Source organism: Eulemur rufifrons, chromosome 5 (genome assembly GCF_041146395.1).
Source record: "Eulemur rufifrons isolate Redbay chromosome 5, OSU_ERuf_1, whole genome shotgun sequence".
Classification (NCBI taxonomy): Eukaryota; Metazoa; Chordata; class Mammalia; order Primates; family Lemuridae; genus Eulemur; species Eulemur rufifrons.
In genome coordinates, this window is record NC_090987.1 from 15,755,380 (window position 1) to 15,780,673 (window position 25,294).

At 35.2% G+C, this 25,294-nt stretch overlaps 1 protein-coding gene across 1 annotated transcript in view; it reads left to right on the forward strand.

Moving 5' to 3' along the window:
• Window positions 1-463: 463 nt before the first annotated feature.
• The window catches only part of TCF4 (transcription factor 4), a 338,084-nt gene continuing 313,253 nt past the window's right edge, over window positions 464-25,294 (forward strand). The window contains exons 1-2 of the mRNA XM_069467971.1: window positions 464-547; window positions 2,133-2,205. Of these exons, the coding sequence (XP_069324072.1) occupies window positions 476-547; window positions 2,133-2,205 (145 nt within the window). The 5' untranslated portion in view covers window positions 464-475. The remainder of the gene's footprint in view (window positions 548-2,132; window positions 2,206-25,294) is intronic.

Here is a 25,294-nt window from a genome sequence, read left to right on the forward strand (position 1 = left end):
GTGTGTGAGTGTGTGGGGGGGTGGGGTGGAGGGTGGGGGGAAAGTTGAGACCGGATCGTTCTGAGTAGTTTCTCTTTTCTCTGTGATCCATTCATTTCTCGCTCTACCTCCTGTTGCATAAAATGATGCGCTGAAGAGCGGCTTTTTTTTTTCTTTCCCGGATTTGGTTTTATAGTGGATGTTACCAGTTTGATCGTCTCTTTGGAAATACAATATCGCTATTTTTTTTTTTTTTTTTTTTTTTTGCTATTGCTGCCTATTCCATCTTAAAAAAAAAAAAAAAACAAACCAAACCAAACCCAACAACAACTCTCCCATCCCTTCCTCCTTTCCACCTTAATCCCACCCGCCCCCACATCCCCACCCCCAACCCCCCCAGTCTCCAAAAATCCGATTGTGTTTTCTCCAAGGATTGGGACTGGATTTTCTGATTGCGGTTATTTCCATGTTTCTAGGTTTGTGTGATTTTGCTAAAATGCATCACCAACAGCGAATGGCTGCCTTAGGGACGGACAAAGAGCTGAGTGATTTACTGGATTTCAGTGCGGTAAGAAAGAACGGTGGAAACTAACAACAGCTGTGAAAAAAAACAAAACAAAACAAAAAAACCAAACACTTCAGCTAGAAACCAGTAGTAATCTAAAGGACAGGAATAATTTTTAATTGGCTGAATCCTTGGTAAATATGAATGTCTTTTTGACAAGTTTTTAACTATAATTTTTGGGTGTGATGGAAGATTCAGGCTTTTCTTTTTACGAGTCTAATTACTTGCCTTGAATTCTCTACCCACCGATTCCCCAAAATAATGGAATCTAACCCCAGTGGAAAGGAAAAACAGACGCCCCTAAAACTATAAACCACCCCTAAAACTTGGCCATATCTGAACACAGAGAGTACTAATACTTTGCGCACTACTCTTCGTTTTAATTTGTTATTTTCTGGAAATAGAAAATAGGAGACCCAGTTGTCTCTTTAAAGTTTTAAACTGATGATGCTTTGGATTAGTAGGACCTGTAGTCCTCCTAGCTACATCTTTTCCTGGGATTCTGAAAACTAGTATGTATATGCTGAACATACATTCTTTAGAACCCTTTGGACTGTTTTAGTAAATTTCATAGTCGTGAGATCAGCACAAAGCGGAACTTAACACACTTGTGGAGTTTTACGGCTGTACTTGGTCCTTCTCCATCCCTTTGCTTCCCTTTCCCAAACCAAGTCCCCAACATGTCAGGGGAATGAAATTCATTTTTAATGCCAGATGAGTTTGGTGTAAGATGCATTTGTAAAGCAAAATAAAAAAGAATCCAGAAAACACACAAATAAAATACAAACTGCCTTCTAAGTGGGGCTCTTTCATGCTGCTGCTACTGCTGCTGCTGCTGCTCTTCTAGACCTTCTTTTGGAGAAATGGCTTTCGGAAGTTTTGCCAGGAAATGTAGCCCTGGGCAGCTTTGCAGCCCCCTTTCTGCTTGCTGCACTTTCTCCATTCGTTCCTTTGCTTTTTGCAGGCTCTGACTCAGGGAAGGTGTGCATTATCCACTAGATACGTCGAAGAGGGAAACCAATTAGGGTCGAAATAAATGCTGGAGAGAGAGGGAGTGAAAGAGAGAGTGAGAGTGTGAGAGAGAGAGAGTCTTGCTTCAAATTGCTCTCATGTTAGAGACGAAATGAGAATTTAGTGCAGGTGGCACTTTTATTTTTATTTGGGTTCACATATGACAGGCAAATCCTATACGGGATGGAAATGGACATTGCCACGTTTATGGCCAAGGTTTTCAATATAAAGCAAACAACTTTTTTCTTCTCCTTTGTGAAACTAGTGTTTTCTAGAGAGGTTGCTGCCCTCCAACCTGTATCTTGATAACATTGGGGATTATATATGTTCAAATTGTAGTCATATTGCTTGGCAATCTAATGAACCTGAAGGGGGTGAAAAAAGAACAGTGGTGATGGGGGGGGAGAATTTGTAATGTTGTGCCTGTTTTAATTTTAAGTTGGATGGTGATGTGTTTTACTAAATAAACCCTTAGCATAAACTCTTAAGTTATTTGATAAGAGTATGAAGGTACTTGATGAACTCTGAAGGCACAAATATCTTCTTTGCAACTGTAATATTTCTTTGTTTCTTTTAGATGTTTTCACCTCCTGTGAGCAGTGGGAAAAATGGACCAACTTCTTTGGCGAGTGGACATTTTACTGGCTCAAGTATGTAAATTCTTTTCTTAGTGTGAAGTTAAATGTTCTTAGCTGTTTATTTACTCATTGTATATTTTTGGCTCTGTTGAAGTGTTCTGAAAAAGTCATTGAATTTTAGCCTGTAATCATATGGTTATTTCATTATCCATCAGTGGTATAACTTACACAAAATGTTATCTTTTGCAATTAAAATTAGATGTTTTTTTGTTGTGGTTAAGCATACTGTCTCAAAATTCCATCACTTAATTTAAAAGCAATTTTCTAATATAGTTGTAATCAAACACATGAAGATAAGGCCAATGTTAACATGGGGAATAAATTAATGTCCCCTGTTTGAAAATAGGGGAAAAATCTAACATTCGTAAAAAGGGAAAATCCCTTGTAAATAATATCAGTTATTAGGTACTGTGTACAATTAACCCTTTTAAAGAAATGAGCACTCAATTTTGCAGATGAATGCTACGTAGTAAACCATAGCTGTAAATAGCCTCTTGCTAATCTGAGAGGCTAAATATGAATTCATTTATATTTAAAATATCCTTTTTGTTGCTTTAGCTGTTTCTTTTTCTTAATCATTTACTTGTGCCATGAATTTTTGCTATATTTAAAGTTGCAAATTTGGAAGGACTTTTATATTTTATAAATGAAAGATCTTTGGGTGATGCTTAAAAAAGACGACAGCGCTATTCACAAAGGAATCTGTGTGCACAATGATTATCTGGCATCTAAGGAGGAGTTTTAGTACTGGACTGTTTGGCTGTCTCTTATTAAAAGTGGAGACTGAAAATATTATATTCATTTAAAATGTATTTTTTTGGTCCAATGAATTTCAAATAAGAAAGAGTTAGACATTGTTGCCTGTTTTCCTTTATGTCCAAGGCTTAAATCCATTTATGCTTGTTAAACAGCTGCAGTATTTTAGGAGTTCTGGCAATGGTACATAACAGTACATTAGGCAGAGTACTATTCTAAAGTCAGACTGGTGAATGTTGACATCTTTTTGCTGTGAGATGCCAGTGGAATTGTCTGTCAACTATGACTCTAATTTCACATCTTTTAATATTCTTTTGGTGCTATAGCAGTGAAAGAAATCTGTTCACCTGTGTATTTTGTGTAATTGATATACTTATATACAATTAATGGCTTTTAAAAATTGCTCATTTCCAAATAAGGTACTTTTCCTTCTATTGGCCCCCATAAGTTTAGGGAATTTTTGTCTCTATAACTTGACTTACAAAATATGAAATGGCTCGTATGGTTATATTTTATTTTATGTTTTAGTATACTTTGATCAAAAGTACTATTGACAATATATTTGTGTTTTACTGTCCTGGACCCTGTTATATTTTCCACTTAGGGACTTAGAATTTTGTTGTATTAGTATTATAGTATTATATATTCTAAATTTCTGCATGGTATTCTCTCTATAACTTTTAAGATAGAAAATATTAATAGGCATGTTTGAAGAAGATGAGAATAACTATCTCTTGTGGGCACATTAATTTTTCATATTAAACACTATCATAGCAGTAACTAACTTGATCTCAGTGATTTTTTTTATGACTTTACTTAAGACATGTATTTTCAGTTTAAATCTAAAAGTAGATTATGTCTCACAGGCACAGAGGTAGACTACTTTCAAAGTCAGTGCAAAATACTAGTTTGCGCTGTTGTAAAATGGATACATTTGGAATAAATTAAGTATGTTAGTTTAGATATGGTTTAATAAAGTAAGGTGATTTAGAAGTATGAAATTGTATTCCATTTAAAAAGACAACTGTGTGTATGATTTATTTTCTACGTTCACATTTAAATAAAGTCCTTGCTATGATGTTTAAGTGTTTATAGAGAATACAGGCTAGATAAGTTTAATATGTATTAATGCATTTTGGTAAGTGATTATATATCAAAATTTACACAGTTCTTAAACAATTATATATATATTCCTGCATACTTAAACCTAGGGAGAGACTTCACACTTACTAAGCCATGTTACAATATTTCTAATGTATGTGCAGTGATTATTTTTAGGATATTGAACTTTAAGTTACATTGTACCAGAGGTGTAGTTTTCAGGACTAAATGAAATGTTTACTTGTAAGGGTAAAAAGTGTAGTGGCTCCTTTATTCTGGCTGCCTGATTGAAAATGCAGGGTATTCATTTTATGCAGTATGATGGAGACTGTAATATGTAGGGTATAGATTGGAGTGTTAGTTTTCCCCTATTAAGACATATTTGAACACAGGGCTATTAGTGAAGAAAATGGGTTATATTTCCACTTAATAAAAGAGATAAATCTCTTTTAAAGCATAACAAATAAAAAAATCATGAAAACTGCACTTTGCCCTTCAACTGGAAGGAAAGACTAGGAAACTTTGGAGAGAGAAATAATTTTCAAAATTTACTTCAAGTTAATATCCATTGTCCTGAGTAGACTCAGATGTCACTTTCATGGGTCCCTTGGAAACTTGGATCTAGGAGAAAAAGATCTAAACTATAAGAAAAATCAGCTGGATTTTTTCAAAGTGAAGCATGGTAATATTTCATGCTTAAAGTTCCCAATAGCTTTTGATTCCATTAATACAGGATGCTCCATCGTGATTTGCAACATGAGAATGAAAATAAAGTGTGGCCATATTCCCTTTAATCTTTCATTTCACAAACATGGTTTTTCCTACCACCTTAAGAAATGAGGAGGCTGCTGGGGAGAATGGAATGTAACCTGAGCTACAGCCTGACATTCCCAGGGAGCATTTTTCACATGAAAGGCTTTTGTCAACCCAGGAAAGGACCAGCAGTTTTTGTTTGATGTTTGCAGGTGTTCAGCAGAAAGCACTAAAACAATTCAGCCATGATGGTTCTGAGCTTCAGTGACCTTAACAGGGAAAATTGGTGGGCTCTGGAATTATTTTTAAGAAATGGTTATAACCTATATGGTAACTGAAACAAAGGGATTTAATATCCGTTATATCATTGATCTTAAAACAAACTAAAAGCATCCACATGCCTGGATGATAAGAAAATTATTCTCATTAAAAAATAGGATGAGAAAGTTCCAAAAGAAAAAGAAATGCATCTAAGGAGTCTATAATTTACTGATGAGTAAGGACTTAATTTTCTGATATAGCAAAAGTATATTTTATTTGGTTACCTTTGAGTCTTTTTGTGAGCAAAAAATAAACATACTAGCTTTGGAATCTTTTTGAAAAGTAGTTTTAGAGTTGGGCTACTAAAATTATGTATTCTAGAGAACTTGTTAGATCAGCCCATGTCACATCTGTTACATGTATTTACAGCTAGTCTGTGATGGATACTACATCTTCCTCCCTTAGTTTAAAAGTTGAGCTTTTTTCCTGTAACTGTTTAGTTTTACTGAGGTGTTCAGCAATTGTTAAAGGTTTCCAAATGAATGGGTGTTTGAACAATTAAGAGTAGCAGTAAAACACACCACATTTCTGTCGTGGGTCATTTTTGGAAAAGGGAAAACATGTCTTGACATTCATAGAAGTTAGCTACATAACACCAAAACTATACACCAATTTTGTAAAGTCTTTGAGAAAAAATAAATCAATCCAATGGGTAGTTTTGTGTGATATACAGAAAATTCAGATGGTTAGCATCCTGAATCAATTTGAGTTCATGATGATGGCGTGAAAAACAATTGGTGTTCTCTTAAAGGTATTTGCTGAGGAGTGCTACTTACTGTCTGTCCTATGTGTGTGTGTGCATGTATGTGTGCAGGTGTCTGTCTGCCTTTTTTGAACAGCCCCTTACAATTGCAGTATAATTCTTAAGGATTAGGTGATTTTTAGTAAAGGACAGAATAATTTAATAGGTTTTAAAAAAAAGTACAGTGGCATTAAACGCATTATGTTAGAACGGTAGAATTTTGGGGATAGAAACCCCTTAGAAATGTACTGCCCAGTGCCTTCATTGCACAGCGAAAGAAAACTGAAGCTCAAGTTAAGAGCTTCCAAACTGTGCCTTTATTTGTTATTGTAAAAAATAAGTTTTGATTTGCTAATTCTCTGTGGCCCTGCAAATCCTTTATTGGAAGTAACATTGGTCTCACTGCTGTCTTTCTGTCTTTTGTACTGCATAATAGGGTGTCAGGATTTGTGTGCTGATATTTGTGCATATAAATGATTCTGTATGTGCATGTGCCCTCTGAGTGCTTTCTTAGGTTTGGAGCTGAATTTTGGATTATTGATCATTCTCTTTTTGCCTTGTCTTCCCTGTGACTATTTTGCAAGATGTTGGGTAAAATACTAGAATGTGGATGAACATGGCATAGTGCTTCTTAATGTGCCAGGGGGCGTGCTATACACCTTATATTTGTTGCATTTTTTTGATCCTTACCAGAACCCACTGAGATGCATGGATTACTATGGTCAATTCATAGATGAGGAAACTGAGATAGAGATAATAAACTTGCTCTCAGGGCAGCCAGTAATGAAATTAGGTTTTAAACTCAGGTCTGCCTAGCTCAAAGTCCTGAGTCCTTCATACATACACAACACACACATCAGACATAGGTCATTTTTTAAAGATAGTATAGGCACACAATGTAACATTGAGGCTTAGCATGAAATACTATCCATGATCTTTAGGGTAGCTAGCATTTTGAAAAACATTTAATGTAACGATATAAACCATACCCATTATATTTCCTGCCTTAATATCTAGATAAGCTATTCTCCTAATTTATGATGGATTTCAATGTGACTTAAAGTCTTTCTCATATTACTGTTATTTTTACAAAGAAAATATAGTAGATATCTTAAAAGTTATTGTGCTTTCTTTCTATTGTAAATTGATAATCTATATGCCAGTGAAAATATTTCACTATCTATTGTTTTTATGTAGCTATTCAAACCAAAAGTTGAGGTAGCCAAGCCTGACCTATTAATATCTAAAAAATCAGAGTCTCCTATCTTTAACTATAAAAAAGTTTTGCAGTTCATTGTTAGATCTTTGAAACTTAATATTCAAGAACAAGTAAGCCTAAATTCTATCTGTATCACTAAAATAAGCAGTTTTGAAGTTTTGATATGTCTATTACCAGACATGTGCTTAAAATGTTACATTTTCTAAATTCAGAAGGCAGAAGCAGTACTCTATTTGACACTGACTTAAGTAAATAAAATGCATTAAACAAGCGTGGGGATCCAAGAACTGTTGAGACTGAAATGCTTAACATTTTTGACAGCATCAGCAAATTATCCTTACCCTACTATTGTAATGAGGAAATCACTTAAATAACAGATGAACAGCTAAGTCACATAAACATATATAATAGAACTATGTAATGAAAGTTTATGCTGTTAATTGCTTGAATCTGTCTTAAATGCTTAGAATCATGGAGCAGTAAAGACTGTCATATAAACAGTTTTGTTTTGAGCTTAAAATTATTCCTTTTTGCTTTCATCTGCTATGATAAACAAAGTAATTTTGTAAGCTTTAAAGATCAAACATTTACTCCTAATGGTAAACTACATTTTATATTGGAAGTTTGCAACCTCGTCCAAGGCATAGAGTTGAGTCCTGGTGGCCCCAGGCCTGTGATTTTCAACGTTTAGTATTATGATGCTATTTAGATCTGTTCCCATAAGCCAAGATAACAGATCTTAAGTTGCCTAATAAGGAACATGGTGTGTTTTGAAATGTTCTTCAGTTTACAAGTCTTGAACCAAAATGTTCTTGGCCAAACCTTTAGAATCTATATGTATGTTGAAGGAGTCAGATCTTGTACAGACATAGTGCCAAAATGAAGCTAGGTAGGAACGGAAAAATCCCTTCTTTCTTTATTTTTTATATTTTATGAGCTACTTTTTATGACCAGGTGTTCTTCCAAGTTAACTAGATAGCGCTAAGTATTAGAGAAAGTAAAGTACATGATAGGTTTTTTTTTTTTTTTTAAGGTTATTTTTGTTACTGGTTTCTTATTACTTTGGGTAAAATTTTCAAAATTGACCACGAGGTTTATTAGCTTACATGTGAGCTATCTATTGTCTAGATCCGTAAGCTCATTTAGACTGGCAGTAAGGTATGCAACGTGGGTTTTAGGTGGATACTTTTGAACCATACCATTCTGAATGCTTACGAGAGAGACATAAGAGAAATAGCAATTTAATCTTCAGAGAAGATTGGTTAACACTTTGTTGTAAGTCATGTATATAAATGTATATTTATTTATTTATATCAGACTCACAGGAATAGCAAAATTGTTGAAAAGGTTGTCTTGTTTACTTTCATTTCAAAAATAAATAAAGGCTTTGTTGATCAGCATATCAAATACCCAGGTGTGTTTAAAATCAGTTTATGCGGATGAATTTCTGGGCTGTAAGAAAAGTATTTTATTTAAAGGTGCAGCCACACAATTGTTCAAACGGATGCTTTTGTACTTTTGTGTGACAATTAACATTTAATGAATGACTTTCTAGACTGCCATTGGTGGTAATTACTATATGTAGTTTATTAACTGCAATCCATTGTTGGATGTGCCTGTATTGATTTGTTTTGCAAACAACCCTTCACACGTGCCGCAGTATTTGTACATTACTTTTTAAAGAACCTGTTTCACTTGCTGATGCTGATATTGCCCCTGAAAACTTAAGCTTATAAATTCTCATGTAATTTTGGTTGAATTACAAAATTCATCCACTTCTCTGCTATAAAAATTTTGCATTCAAATCCTCAGGGAATCCCAAAGAAATGACACAATATTATTTTTCAAGTAAATGATTTGCAGAAATTTAGATTAACAAGAGACTTTAGAGATGCTCTGTTATTTTTTAGGTAAGGAGCCAAGGTTTTAGAGGGTGAAATGTCTTTTGCCCAAATCATACAGTTGGTTATTGGCTGTAATAGGACACAAATACACATGTCCTGACCCTCTGGTCAAAGACCCCCTGCTGCTTTTAATTAAGGTTTGGACTCAATCCGTTAGTACCAACTGTATATTTCTTAAGAAGAGGAAAACTTGTATAATCTACCATTTCTGAAAAAAATAATAAAAATTGAGACTGTGAGAGGTGGACATCGTAATCCAGCTCACTTGTCATCACGTGTTCTAATTTGGCTAAGGCAGTTGACGAATAACTGTTAAAATGTATTGTGTTATTAAAAATAACAAAGTAAGACCCATGATTAAATATCAGGGCTGTAATTTAATCTCAGGGGTTCTGGTGCTGTTCATAAACCATTTGGCTTTTTTCTGTAACAGATGACGTCAAAATACAGCTTGATTGAATTATGACCCTGGGTTACAGCGGCACCTGCGTGTGCCTCTTTACTTCTTGGCATGTCAGCATTTCCATTACAAACTTTTTTTCTCTGACATTTTTAACTTCGAATAGTTAAACTGGACTGATGGTTGGCATATAAACTTTCATCCCCTTGGGAAAAGTCTACTTTCTCCATAAAACAGAGAAGGTGGTGACAAAGCCCTATTACAGAATACCTCTTAGAATGTTCCTCCTTGCTTTAATCTTCCATTAATTTAAACATTACCTTTTGGGGTACTTAGCTGAATTGCAAGGCACCCAAATGGAAGGTTTTTAATCTCAAATTTCCCATGCCAAGACTTAAGTACTAGGTATTTAGAGGACTGTTACATTATGGAAAGACCTAGCATCTATGGAGGTTATTGAAATTATAGCTCTGGACCATCCAGTTTTCATATTGAGTAAAATGCTGAAGAGTAAGACATGAAAAACATGCAAATTGGCATACCTTGTCAGTAATTGCTTTTATATTCACTTAAGATGAGTAAAAATTGATAATAAATGGTTAGAAAGGTATATTTATTTATATCACTATCTGGAGACTTTGTAGCACAGCTTTATTTTTTCCCCTCTGGTTTTAGTATGTTGGGAATGGAGATAGGATGTTGTTTGTGTCTAGCTAGCTGGCCAGTAGCTATCAGTCTACTTATAATTCTGATTCATGGGTCATCTAATATATTTTTTTAGGGCGTGCTATGCTCAGACCTTTGTATTAGCAATGACAGGACATAGAGAGCTTTGTGTGAGAAAGGTCCTGCCCTTAGAGGGCATATATTCTAACAAGAAAAAATAGAAAAGTATGAATGTAATTAACATCCAGTGTCCAGAAGATACAATAATGTTGTGGGAGTTTGGATAAATGAGAACATTTCTTGTTAGGGAAAATCAATAATGAAGTGTTCATAGACAAATCGACTCTGATCGTTGAAGCAGGGGTAGAATTTTGACATGTGGGTATTGAGACTGAGCGTGTATGTTAAGATCACTGTAAACCAGGCACAAAGGAAAGAAATTGCAAAGGGTGAATTAAAAAGAGCACCCAAAAAGAGAAGCTCCTTGGCTCTGCAGTGGGGTCAACTCTGGTCTAGGCACTTATGATGATTTCTAGGCAAAAATCCCTGCCCTGGATGCTTTTTTTCGTTCCTGATTTTGGATTTCCTTGGGGGTGTTACAGATTATAATCTAGTTCCATAGGAAAGTATATGTTTTTAGTGGAAGTGTCAGAATGGAAACCGATGTTTTTGTGTTCCCAGTTCCAAACTCTTCTTACTATGTCATTCAGTAGTGGAAATTTTCTTGAGCCAAAATGATAGCCACTTTAGAGAAATTGTTTTTTTTAACCAAATTCTGGAAATCTGGAGTCTTTTGCAATGTTTGCCACTAAGTAGCTGTTTCACATTGACAGCGATCTTAAAACTGAAAAAATAATTTGAAACTCACCAGGACAATTCAAGATGGGTTTTCACTTTTTCAGAAAGGAAAACAACTATCTTTAAAACATTTTAAGATTACAAAAATTCATCATTATAATTTTTAGTATTGTCACTGACATCAACATTACCAAGGCCACATGTTTTTGGTTCAGAACCTAGCAGGGAAATGTGATAGTTACAATTGCCATGTAATACATATGGAAAGGCATTTAAAAAACTTCCTCAGATATATTGTGATCTTAGCCAAAACTAATATAATATTTGTGAAAACATTGTGGAGTGGCCAGATACACCTTTGAATAAAATCTATCATAATTACATCACAAATAGGAAAATGTATGTATGTGTGTATGTATATATATATCCCACTCCTTTCCCCAAATATTGATGAGTTTTGATTAAAATGTCTTTCTGTCTGTGACCTTCAAATATTTTAATGTAGCATGTGCTTCAGTTTCCATAGTGAAGCCAAAAATTCAAGTGATGATTGATCATGGCTTGGGAAGAATTTATTAATGAATAATTGTTTGCTACAGAGTTAAAAAAAGATTTTTATGACAAAGAATATTTGAGATCCATTTTTAAAATTTTCAGTTAAGAACCTATGAATTCCCCAACATTTTTGTTCACTTTTCAAAAGATAAGGGATTTATATTGGAAATATTTTGCAATCCTACAACTTTAAACTCAAAGAGAAAAAATTTTGGTCATCAGATGGTGATAATATTTACAGATTGAACATACAAATTTCATACCTAACCTAAATTGTAAGTTTGAGAAGAAAAGACTGAACAGTATCAATTTGAATACTTATTTGAACAATTGCTCTTTGTTATACGTCCTCTTGGACATCATTGTCTACTAACTGATGTCCCCAACCACTGAATGCTTTTATTTTCTCTTACGGACACTGTCATTCTTTATCTAGTTACTTTTAACCACAAGATTAATTTTCTTCTCACATCTCATTTTCCCCTGATTTTATTAACTTCTTTTTATTCTTTATTTTATCTATTTGGCCCATGTAGAACTATTTTTCTCTTATATGGGGTGTATGTTTGTATATTCCCAGTTGTGAGAGAATTCTACACTTTAATCCTTAGTAACTTGGTAGAATTGGATAAGATGAAAGATAGTTATAATTGTTTAAGGTTTGAATGCTTCAGAAAAGTCGAAAGGGGATGAATTCATATCATGTTTTTTTTTTCAGTGTGAATATATTTCACTGGAATAATGATACAATTATTAAGAATAATTAACTTTCACTTACTCATTTGCTCATTTACTCATCCATTCACAAATTCATTTAGTAAAAGTTTTTTTTGAGAGCCAAGATGCAAGTTATAGTGCTAGATACTATGGTGCTGTAAAGAAAAAAAATTTCAACTTTGACATTGCAGTTGGAGCATGATAATGCTGCTGTTGGGTAGAAGTTCCACAATGTTTCAAAGTAAGTGCTTTAAAAATAAGTGATATTGAAATATACAGTGTACTTCTTCAAAAGTCACTTTTCAGGTAGGACTAAATACAGACTTCATATTTCCAACTGAAACAGAAGTCCTGGAATCTGTGTACATGTGTACTTCTACATGAGTATAAAAGAAGGAGAATGAATTAGCATGATTATGAAAATTAGACCTTGAAGTGTATTGTTATGAATGTACTCTCAAATTTAGTGCCAGAGCCTCTATGGGAGGCAAGGACAATTATGTTCCCTGTATCCTTTTTGAAGAAAAATTAAAAATTTGGGTATATAGATAGTACTCATTTACTTCTAGGGCTCTAATATACATGCTAATCTTTTTTTTCCTATATTTGAATTTTTAAAAATATTTGTTTTTAAATTTACATAGAATAAATTTATCCTTTTGCTTTTAAAATTAAGTAGGTATTTATTGAGCATCTACTGTGCATCCAAAAATATGCTGGGTCCTGATGGATGAGGGGGAGTTAAGTGGGTGAAGTTGGCTGGGGCGATAGGTTCCATGCAGAGAGCACTGCCTGTCCTGGTTGGGGATGAGGGGGGGAATGATTCCACTTGAGGCTGGAGGTGGGGGTTGGGGCCAGATCCCACAAGGAAGAGCCATAGGGAGCCTTGGCGGTGCACTGCTGATCAGATTTGTGCCTGGGAACCCTCTGCAGCAGCTTGGAACATAGACCCAAAAGGTAGTCAGTGTGGGTGGCCCATACCTGTCCTGAGTCTTCTGCACAAGTCCAGGTGAGAGACGGGACTGCTGATACAACAGTGTGGATGGTGAAGTTGAAGAATTCTGTAGACCATCTTAGAAATTGGTACTTTTAGGCCATTGGGAAGCATTCATGGTGGACATTTGCTTTTTTTGTGAAACTTCCCATAACTTTTTAATGCTTGAAAATCTTCCATACTTTATACCTTCTAACAGTCTCTGTGAGACCTCATTCAGCTACCATGTAATATACACTGCCTTTTTAGCATCCAAGTACTATAGAAGTGCTTTTTATTTTCTGAGAAAAGTATTAGATTGATTTTGCAATTCTGTGGAAGTGGGTCTTATTTAGTAGTCTTCAGTAATTAGACACCATTTAGGCTTTTTATAGCTTGTGTTCCTATGACCAGTCAACACTATGATGGTTTAGTTCGACCTGTTGAATTGTATTCACTCTCCCCCTGCCTGCAGTCAGGTATCAGCACGGCCACAAGATATCACTGAGCATCTTTGTTGGTGAACTTCAGGAGAGTAGTTTGATATATATGATATTCTATCTGGGATTGCAACATGATTATTTGATTGTATTTTGTCTGAGGCAGCCCATGGGGGGAAAGGATCTGTTAACTCTTGATTAGGAATGAAATGAAGCTTTCCCTTTTAACAAATCCCAGTGAACTCCCCCTTTTTTTCTGTGGCCATCTCTCTCTCTACCCGCCTTCCCCACTCCTGTTTTCTCACTTATCTTATTGTTTACTCAAACCAGGATGTTTGTTAGTCCACTTAGTTAGGACTAAATGTCACCATTCTTTTGGTGTATTACTGTTCAAGTTGAAGGGAAAAAATACTGCTTTTAATTTTCTTTCTATTTTTGGTTAGGCCTGCCAGTTAGAGCTTTGGAATAATGCTGTGGGCATGGGTTGGATCCTGATATCTGTGCTAGTTGGTGACACTTGGTTCCATGGCTCCAGGGCTGTCCCTGCCCTTCATCATGAGAGTGCTGAAAGGAGAGAGGCATAGAACCGTCTATACCAAGTGGAAAAAACTCCTGAGAGCGTGTGGCCACTGCTGTTGAGTTAGTAGCACAGTCCCGATGTAAGTGGGCAGTGCTCTCGTGCTGTTGTGCTTCCTAGAGAATTTCTGTCAGCATCCAGGCACGCTTTAGTAACTCTTAGTTAAAACTAAAGTGAAATATAATTCCCTCTCTTTTGGGGGGATATGCAGACAGCTTCAGCAGTATCGACAGTACTTTTTCTTTTGAAAAGAAAAGTGTGATAGAATGTTAAGGTTGACAAAGCTGGGAATGGGTTGATAGCCTTGAGTTATGATGTTTGTTTTCTTTTCTTTATGCTTGAAATATTTCATAATTTAAAACCAAACAAAATAAAAATAACAAAGCCAAAAGTCTTCCTCTCATTCACGTTCTCTTCTGGCCACAGCCTCTTTCTTGCCCTCCTTCCTTGCAAGACTTTTGTTAAATGTTTTCTACATAGGCTGCTTCCGTATGCTTTAAATTTAACCCCAACCAAATATTATAAAACATTTTTTTTATCATATAATGTTTGACACATACAGAATAATCTATATAGCATATCTAAGTAGTGCAGCTTAATGCTGGAGTGAACACTCATGAACCTACCACACAGCATAACTCCTGGAGCAGTGTAGCAATGTCAGATCTCTGGGCTGTCCCTGCAGATTCCTCTAGACTGTCCACATTCTTCTCTAGCCACATGTCTTCCCTGCTGAAGGTAAACATTCTCATGCTTTTTATTTTATTTATTTATTTTTTTTTTTTTGAGACAGAGTCTCACTTTGTTGCCCAGGCTAGAGTGAGTGCCGTGGCGTCAGCCTAGCTCACAGCAACCTCAAACTCCTGGGCTCAAGCGATCCTCCTGCCTCAGCCTCCCGAGTAGCTGGGACTACAGGCACGCGCCACTATGCCCGGCTAATTTTTCTATATATATTTTTTTAGTTGTCCATATAATTTCTTTCTATTTTTAGTAGAGACGGGGTCTCGCTCTTGCTCAGGCTGGTCTCGAACTCCTGACCTTGAGCGATCCACCCGCCTCGGCCTCCCAGAGTGCTAGGATTACAGGCGTGAGCCACCGCGCCCGGCCTCTCATGCTTTTTAAATTTTTTAAAGTAGTTTTGTGACATGAGTGCACATCCCTAAACAATCCTGTATGTTGCTTGGTTTTGCTCGTTTTGGAGTATTTTAAAAATGATACCATATTGTCCTACTTGCTTTTTCACTCAGTATGTTTTTATTCTCTATGTTGTTGCATGTGACATTAGTTCATTTTCACTGCTGGCAAATATGTCACCATTTATTCATGCATGTTCCAGTTGACAATCCTTTGGATTGAGTCCCATTTTTTGGAATTACATACTTTCTTGTACGTCTGTCTTGATGCACATGTAGAAGACTTTCTCTGTAGAGTAGATACCTATGAGTAGTAGAATGGTTGGTTTGTAGAGTTACATGAAAGTCTAACATGAGAAGATAGTGTCCAGTTGTTTTCTAAAGATTTTTACTGATCTACACTCCCACCTGCAGCATAAAGATTATTATTGATGCATATCCTTGCCCATGTTGGATGTTAATCAACTTTTTAATTTATAGCAATCCAGTAGGTATAAAATTAAAAAATTTATCTTGTGGTTTTAATTTGCATTTTCCAGATAATGAGGTTAAACATTTTTGTATATATGTGTTTTTTATCATTCATGTTTGCTCTTCTGTGGAATCTCCTCCTGCCCCATTTTCTGTTGGGTTGTGGATTTTTCTTATTCATTTGTAGGTATTCTTGATATATTTCTGGATAATAATTCTTTCTCAGTCATACATGCTGCAAATACCTTCTCTTATTTTATGACTTGACTTTTCACCTTCTCGGTGGTATCTTTTGATGAACGGAAGTCCCTAAATTTAATATAGTCATGTTATTATTTTTCTCCCTTTTTAGTGTTTTGTGTCATAATTGGAAAAGCCTTCTCTACCCCATGGTTATACATTTTACTGTATGTTTCTTCTGAAAAGGATTTTATGGTTTTGCCTTTCACATTTTAACTATTCAGTACAGTTGGGATTGATTTTGTGTAGAGTGGGAAATAGGGCTCCAATTTCACTTTTCCATAAATGTCTAAACACCCATTTGTTCTAGAATCGTCTATTGAAAAGTCAATCCTTTCCCCATTCACAATGCTATTTCCGTGATATTTTAAGTTTCCATATTTGTGATGGTCTTTCATTCTGGGTCCTTTATTCTCATCTTTTGATCGTTTTGTTACCCTGGCCTCAGTACCACATTATAATAAATGTGATACTATATTTTGGTGTCTGGTAGGTAAAGCCCTTCTTCCCCCCTTTTCCTGTCTCATATGTACACATTTTACTTTTGGCTATTTTAGGGCCTTTGTTCTTCCATGTGAATTTAAAATTCAGCTTGTCAAGGTTTTTGATAAGACTTTGTGGCACTTTTATTGAAGTTGCATGGAAATTAGAGGTGAATTTGGGGAGACTTATTTTAATATTAATAATGATTATCTCTATTCATATATATCTCCATTTTAGGTCTCTGATATCTCAAAATAATTTTTACATTTTTTAATTATAATTTTATAATCATAGGTTTATAATTTTCTCCATGAGGTTGTGCATTTTTTGATGATTTAGTTTTATTTTTCTATTTCTATTGTTAATAGTATTTTCTTTTAAATTAAATATTCACATTGTTTACTGCTGGCATATAGAAATTCAGTTGATTTTTGTATATGTTGACTTTCATGTTCAACCATATTGCTCAGCTCTCTTATTAATTCTAAAAATGTCTTTCAGTTTTCTTTAGAGATTTTTCTATAGATTGTCATATCATGTTTGACTATAGACAATCCTGTTGTTTCTCCTTTCAAACCCCAATACCTGGCTTTGTTTTGTTTTGTTTTGTTTTTCTTGTCTTAATGTACTATGTGGGACCTCAAGTACACTGTTAAATAGAAATGACAAGAGTGGGTATCCTTGTCTTATTTCTGACTTTAACTATGAATAGTGATGTTGGTACATATTTGATTAAGGAAGTGTCCTTCTATACGTATTTTGCTGAGTTTTTATTAGGAATAGGTATTGTATTTTACCAAATATTTTTTCTACAATTATTTAACTGGTGATTTCTTTATCTCCTTTAATCTGTTACTGTTGTGAGTGACATTTATATATTTCCCTATGGTAAGCTACCTTTGCATTTTGGGGATAAAGTTAATGATGTGTTTTTATTACTCTTTTAAAAATGATATGTTGGACTCAGTTTTCAAATATTTTCTTTAGCATTTTTGCATCTATGTCTAAGATTGGCAAATAATATTTTTTTTTTTTCTCTTACTTTCTTAGTCTGGTTTTGGCTACAAGGCTAGGCGTGTAGAATGAATAGGGGAATATTCTCACTCTGTCTTCTCTGGAAGATTCTATATAAGGCTGAAACAGTCTGTTCTTTGAAATTAGGTCAAACTGATCTGTAGAACTAGGCCTGGTGTGAGAAGATTTTAAGCCACTGCTACAATTTTTAAATATTATAATATTGAGAATGAGAATTTTATGTGGCTTTTTGCAGATACTTCAAAAATTATATATATATATAAATAAACTTATGTATGTGTATGTGAGATGTATGAATGTCCTGTATGTATTTAGTTTTCTCTCCATTTCATCTAAATTTTTAAATTTGTTTCCATAAAATTATCTGTAGTATTCTCTTATTTGGTTTTAATCATTGCTGACTATAATTAAGTTTCATTTTTCATTCCTAATTTTATTTGTTCCTTGATCAAGCTAACCAGAAATTTTTTCTCATGTATTAGTCCTTTCAAAGAATCAGCTTTTGGCTTTGTGGATTATTTTTATTGTGTGTTTGCTTTCTACTTCATTAATTTTTATCTCTATTTTCTGATTTCTATTTACTTAGGCTTATTCTGATTCTTTTTTGTTTGTTTGTTTAACTTGAGTTGACCACTTAGTGCATTAAATTATCATCATTTCTTTTTGGAATGTAATAGCATAAGGCTATAGAATGCCCCATAAGCACTGCTGTCACTGTATTCCACGGTTTTAATTTGTAACATTTTCATCATTTTATAAGTATTTTAAAATTTCCAATATGATTTCTTCTTTGATTCTTGCAGTATTTCTTGGTGCCTTGAGAATTTTACAAATGAATGCATCATTTATCTTTTTATTATTGACTTCTATTATAATTTCATTGTTGTCAGAGAACTCTTCTGTGTGGTAACAGTACTTTGATCCTTGTCGAGAGTTTTTTTATTAATCAGTTTTTATAAGTTCCATTGTATGCTTCAGAAGAATGTGCATTCTCCTATTATTGAGTTGAGGGATGTATATGTGTCAAGAAGTTCAAGCTTGTTAATTGTACATTAAAATTATCTATACCTTTGCTAATTTCTTTTGTCTCCTGACATATTTGTTATTGAGAAAGTGAGTTGAAATAATTTTCTGTGATGAATTTATAAATTTCTCTCTGTGTTTCTGTTTTGGCTTTTTACATATTGAAATCATTACAATAATACATGCATTTATGTTTAGAATTACTATATCTTCCTGGTTAATTAAGCCGTTTATTCAGTTTATGTGTGGTCACTCTCTTTCTGCCCTTCTGTCCTAAAGTCTATTTTATCTAATATTGGTATAGTTATCCCACTATCTTTTTGGTTAATATTTGTCTAGTGTATCTATTATTAACCTCTTATTTTCAACCATTTCATATTGTTATAAGTATCCAGACTGACATATTTTCCCTCGCATTACTCTGATGATTTTATTCTACTGTTTTCTGAATTCTATGGTGGCTCATAATAATGCCCTTCCAATTGTCATTCCTTTCTGTCAGATCTGTGTTTTCCCTTGCTTCCTTATTGGTATTTAGCAGCTTTACTGTAACATATCTATGTGTCATTTTTGTAATTTTACTTGATATACCTTGTTTTTCATGCATCTGTGGCTTTATGTATTCCTCTAATTCAGAAAAATTATCAGCTTTTATCTCTTCAAATATTCTACTCTTTCATTCATTCTCTTCTCTTCTTTGGGGATTTTACATGTGTGCTTGGCCTTCTCTTTCTGTCCTCCCTTTCTCTTAACTTCTCTCTCATATTTTCTATTCCCTTGTATCTGCTGCATTCTGGGTAATTTCTTTAGATCCATCTTCCAGTTCACTAATTCTCTCTTTAGCATTGTCTATTATGTTATCTGTTGCATCAATTAAATTTTTTACTTTCATTGCTTACTTTTTCATTTATAAAAGTTTTATTTGGTTCTCTTTAAACTATGCCTGCTATTTTTTATTCTGTCTTATTTCCTGTTCATTTTTGTGATTTTGCCTTTGATTTTTTAACATAAAATATAATTTTGTAGATTTTTCGTAATAAAGTCAATATCCAAATTCCATGGAAGGAGTCAAGTTCCATGGGCTGGAAGGAGTCTTGTTGTTTCTATGGACCCTCATTTATGTTTCTTTGTTTTCCTTGTATGTGATACTTATGAACTCACATCTGGTGGGTACTAAACGTGTGAAAATCTGGGAATCTAAAGTGAGAACACTTTCTTCCAGAGAGGAAATGGTTTTGCTTCCCAGTCTCTTTCCTATTGTGTTTGAGGAGGCTCTTGTTTAGTTAGCTCTCCCATTTGGCCAGTGGCCCAGTGGTTAGCTTTCTATCACAGTACTTATATTGGCATTTGCTATCAGAGCATCCTTGCCTCTTGTGTCTACCTTTAATTACTGAAAACTTAAGCTTTGTTTTATTTTTGGTACCTTCAACATTTCCTTATTTCTTACATTCATACTTTTGCAGAAATATTTTTAGTGCTGAATTTTGGTTGTTTTGTAGTGTGAAAGGCCTTCAGAGTATGTAGTTTGCCATACTTTGGGAAGCAGAATTCTGATTTACTTTTTAACCCTTTTCAGTCTGGCTTCTGTCCCCACTTATTCCTTTGGAACTAGTTTTGCTAAGATTACCCATAACTTCTATCTTTCTCAACAACTTTTGAGAAAATGTTATTTTTTTAAAAAATGGAAATTCTGTGCATCTGGATTCTCCATGACACAGTCTCCTCTACTGGTGTTCTTTCTGCCTCTCCCTTGCTGATAATTCTTTTTCTGCCTGAACCATAAATATTTGAGTCCCTCTGGGATCTTACCAAGACCTTCTTTTCCTCTTCTGTTGAAAGGCAGTTTGGTGTAGTGCCTCAATCTGGAATCAGACTGAGTTGTTGTCATCTTGTTATTAGGAGTATGACCTTGTTTGCTCATTGTAAAATGGAGATAGAAACACTATTGTTGGGAGAATTTAATAAGAATTCTGTGCTGTGCACTCAGCCTATGTCCAATGTATAGTAGGCACTCCGTACATGGCTACTTTTATTCTCATGTATATTTTCTTCCTAAGTCACCTCCTCTGTTTCCAAGATGACAGCTCTCATATATATTGCTCCAATACCATCTGTGCTTCTCAGTGTCAGTTTCTAGAGCCAGCTGTCTATGATATTTGATTTCCTCCTGTCCCCTTAATGTATGACCTCTCTAAATTTCCGCATATAAGGAATGGCACTACCATGCACCTAGCTGATTAAACCAGGTTCTGGGTGCTTTGGCTCCTTCCTTTTTGTTACCTTCCCCCCATCTAATAATTGTGGAATTCTCCTCTACACCTCTGCTTTTACAAATTGAGATCAAGTCACCATCATTTCTTGCCTGGTATACACTTACAGCCTCCTAAATACTTTCCAGACTTACATTCCTTTCCTGTTGAATCTATTTTGCAAAGCAACCAGGCTGATTTTTTTTTTTAAAGTCAAACAGAGCATATTGTCTCCAATGTCAGTGTTTTTCTCATAATGCCTAGAATATCTTCTATTCTCCTTAACATATACATCCACAACCTCATTTGGTTCCCTTCTCCTATTGTGTCATACAGTCTGGCTACATTGGACTTCTTTTAGGTCCTGGACTTTGCCAAGCATTTCCTTGATTCAGAGCCTTTGCACATGCAGTAGAGTACCTGTCCTCTCACTCTTTGGCTGGGGACCTCCATTCAGAGCTCATCTAAAATGCCATTTTCTCAGAGGCCGTCTTTGATCTCCTAAATCAAGACTACTTTTGGTTCAATAAATGTTGACTTTTTTAAAAATAAATGATTCTGTAAACACATATATGTATTTTAAATGGAATCCTACTGAATAATATGAATGATAGTTCTATGAAACCATGCTTATTTTAAGTTTAGAGTTATAGTATTGTCATTGGAAACCACCATCTTTCCTATGTGTTTAATTAGTGGAGTTTTCAAGGTCATAAAAATGTCTGATGATTATGTTACAGCTTTTGCATTTGCACACACACTTTGCACATAGCATTTGTTACCAGATAAAATATTGGCCCAAATCAAGAGTTGGAGAAGAGACACTCATTCAGTACTGTATGTTGGGCTCCTGTACGTGATTTTCATATGTAAAGCTCTAATAATCTGGTTATCCCCAAGGCAATGAAGAGGAACTGAGATTCAGAAAATTCCCTGACTTGGCCAAGGTCGTCCAACTAGCTGAGGGCAGAGCTTAAGTTTGGTCCAGGAGTTTGAACTCCAAGGGCAGAGCTCTTTCCTTATCTTCTGTCTTATTTCTTCTCTGAGCAAACTTCTAACATACTGTGATACTGACTACAGTTCCCAAAGTTCTTCCACATGCATTACCTCATATAACATGTGTGTTAGGTTCTAGAGAGGGCAGGGCATTTTTGACTTTTTATTATGGAGTAGGTTTTTCATTCTTTATTGCTCTGAGCATCCTTTGAGGTCCTTGAGTTTACAGATGAGAAAAATCAAACAATGAGCAATTGAGTTCTCTGTGAAGTGACAACAGTGGATTATTGAATTGTTGGTGGGTATTTTTTTTAATATTAGCTGGAGAAGGAGAAAACACAGATTTTAAAAAATTTTAATAGTTGTATCTGTTTTCTGTTCATCTGTCTATCTGTGATTGAATATATTTTAGAAAAAAATATAACTAGCACAACTAGGCCTAGATTTTATAGATATTTTTCTGGGAGAAGGCTAAGTTTTTGGTTTCTTTTAAAGTTAATTGTTTACATAAAAAATGTTAACTAGATACAAGTCCCTTTAGTACTCAGTCATGGCAAAAATCCGGAAGGTGAAACAATATGGAAAGCATGCTCGGGTGACTTGGTTCCTTTGGGCCGGGTAGGGTGTCGTTGTCCAGACTGAAGAAGGCAGGAGGGCACAAAGGAGGCAGAAAGACACGCTGCCAGGGAGGAGAGGGACGGTACAGGTTCAAGGGGAGCTAACTTTTATGTCTAGAGCTTCCCTGGGGCCTTCCATGGCTCTGGCCTCCTCTACTAAATATTTTGGTTATTGGCAGGGCACTCCGATTCAAATATACATTTTGATATTTCGATTTTATAAAGCTAAAATTTTTTTTAAAAACCCATTCTGATATTCACTTCCTTATGTTATGGATTTTATCATGTTACCTCTTACCTGTGTAGGCATCTATAAAGGAAATGTTTTTTTGGAAAGAAAATCATTCTTACTCACTAAAGAACTAGAGAATAAACACATGTCTCTGAAACTAGAATGGTGTAGACTAGAGCAGGGGCCAGCAAACTTTCTCTGAAAGGAGCCAGATAGTAAATATTTTTGGCTTTGTAGATTGTATGCTCTCTGTTGCAACTATTAAATTCTGCTATTGTAGCATGAAGGCAGCTATAGACAGCAAGTAAGCCAGTGAGCATTACTGTATTCCCGTAAAACTTTATTTACAAAAACAGACAGCAGTTGAATTTTGCCCAAGGGGCTGTAGTTTGCAGACCCCAGTTTGGAGAACTATATCTTAGAAGTAAGAGTGATGGGTCTCTCCTCCCAGCCATCTCCATCATTAGCTGTATGTGATTCTGGAAGATGTACTTTAAGTCTCAGAGGGTGAATGTATTCCTTTGAAAAATGAGACATTTTTCTTGTATGGGCGATTTCTGTTTTCTTTATATTTTTTATGTGTTTAATATACTACAGTGAGCATGTGTTACTGTTGTAAACAGAACAAACTATTTAAAAATTGAACTCAAGCTAAAAATAAAAAGTTATTGTGAGAAAAATATCATGTATGTGAAAAGACTGTCATAAGGAGTAGATCAGCTTCTTCGTGGAACCAGGGTGTGGGTATAAATAAGTCAACAGATAAGTATTAGGTATGAAGATCATTATGGGCAAAGATTATTTCTTACTTAGGAATTTTGTGTCATACAGCACCGTATTAGAGCGCCTTTAACTATTTTTATAGCATTTGTTTATACATTTATCTATTAATTTAGCCACTTTATGGAGCCATCACTGTGTAGAGGACTGTGTTGCGTGCTTGAGATAGAAAAAATGATGACCAATAAGATAGTTCTTGATCTGAAGAAGCGCACATTGAGGGAGATTAACACCTCATAAAACATTATCCTACTCTCCGATAAGTTCTTGATTAGAAGCATGTACATATAGGGAACCACCAGAAAATATGAATCACTGGAGTAGAGGAAAGTGCCAAGGAACTTGCACAGAGATTGGGCAGCTGGGCCTTGTAGGACAAATGGGGAATCCCTAGATAGAAGAAGGGGAAGGACAGTTTGAGCTAAGAGAAAAGTCTGTGCAGTTGTGAATTTTGCAAGTCACAGGTAGTTCAATAAGACAGAAATGGAGTTGCCAGGGAGTGAAGGTCAGAGAATTAGAACATTTTTGGAACCATGGAATGCTTTGGGAATCTGATGAAATATATGACACTTTCCCATAGGCAAATTCATATAGCATGGTGATTTTAATATTTTGTTTACAATTTGGGGACGAAGGATCACTTTATGAACATTACAAACTTCCTATGTGCTTCCCTTCTGGAGAAGAAGAGGAGTTCACAGATACACGTGTGGACAAACGCTTCATTGCCCTGCTTGACGGTGGCAGCTAATGCTCTTGATAAGCTTAAATAAAGTTTATCATCACTTTATTTACTTAAAGGCCTGAGAGTATACGAGATTGTGCTGAAACCGTTATTCATAATTTCCTCAAAGTAATGGTAGGCAAGATCAGAGAAGCCTTGTTACTGGTAGAAGTCCACATACCTCAGTTGCCTAAATGCTAGAGAGACTGTGTGGCTTTTGATAGAATTTCCTTATTTGGAAGGTGATGTTCCTTCCTCATAGGACCTGCCTAATAGAGTTATGAGGCTTCAATGAACTTATCCAACCATAGCCCTGAACCCTAAATTTAGTGCTCCATACGAGCTCAATACATGTTAGTAGGTAATACCATTGTTAGAGTTGTGAAAAACCCATAATTTCATTCATGTACGTTCATTTCCACAGTGCTCACAGTCGATTTCCTTTATCGAACATGTGAGTAATCTTGCATTATTTGCTGCATGAATGTCTTTGTGGGCCCATGTATTTCTACATCTTCAGGAGTAATTTATTTGGAAGGAAACTTCCTTAACTGAAGGTACCCTTCACAGTGCTGGTTAAGTTCTCTGTGATGAGTTGCATTACCTCTTTTCTGTATAAAACAGCAGTGGGGTAGATAAGTTAACTAATGAATATTATTATGTGCTGCTTTTTTTTTTTTTTTTTAACAGCTTCCAATATTCAGTGGGGAAATTTTCCTTGTTAAGAGACACTGACAAGGCCAGTTGGCCTAAAATTAGATCCGGCAGCTGTGTTTTGGATCAAGGCCCCACATGTGCACTTCACACTCTTTGCCCGCTGTGCTTGTCGGCTGCTTTATCTTGCTCCAGGAAGCAGCCCTTTCGGGTGGATGTTAACATCCATGTTTTTCCTGGGACAGCCAGAAAGGTGCTTCTGTGTAATCGTATGCCATGTTTATTCGCATGTATGGAATGGCACAACCCGGAACTAAAAAAGAAGACTTATTTATTGATTGATTTTTTTTGTTTGTTTCCTTCTTTATAAAACTACCCTTTAATATCAAAGATAAAACTTTGGAGCCCAAATCAAGGCAGTAGGTCACGTGCCTATGTAATTTCTACCAGTGTAAGCTTTTTTAAAGAAAAACATCCCGTGATAATGTTTGATATTTTTGACAGCTAGAAATAGTTAGGTTGTGTTTCATCAGTTTATATTC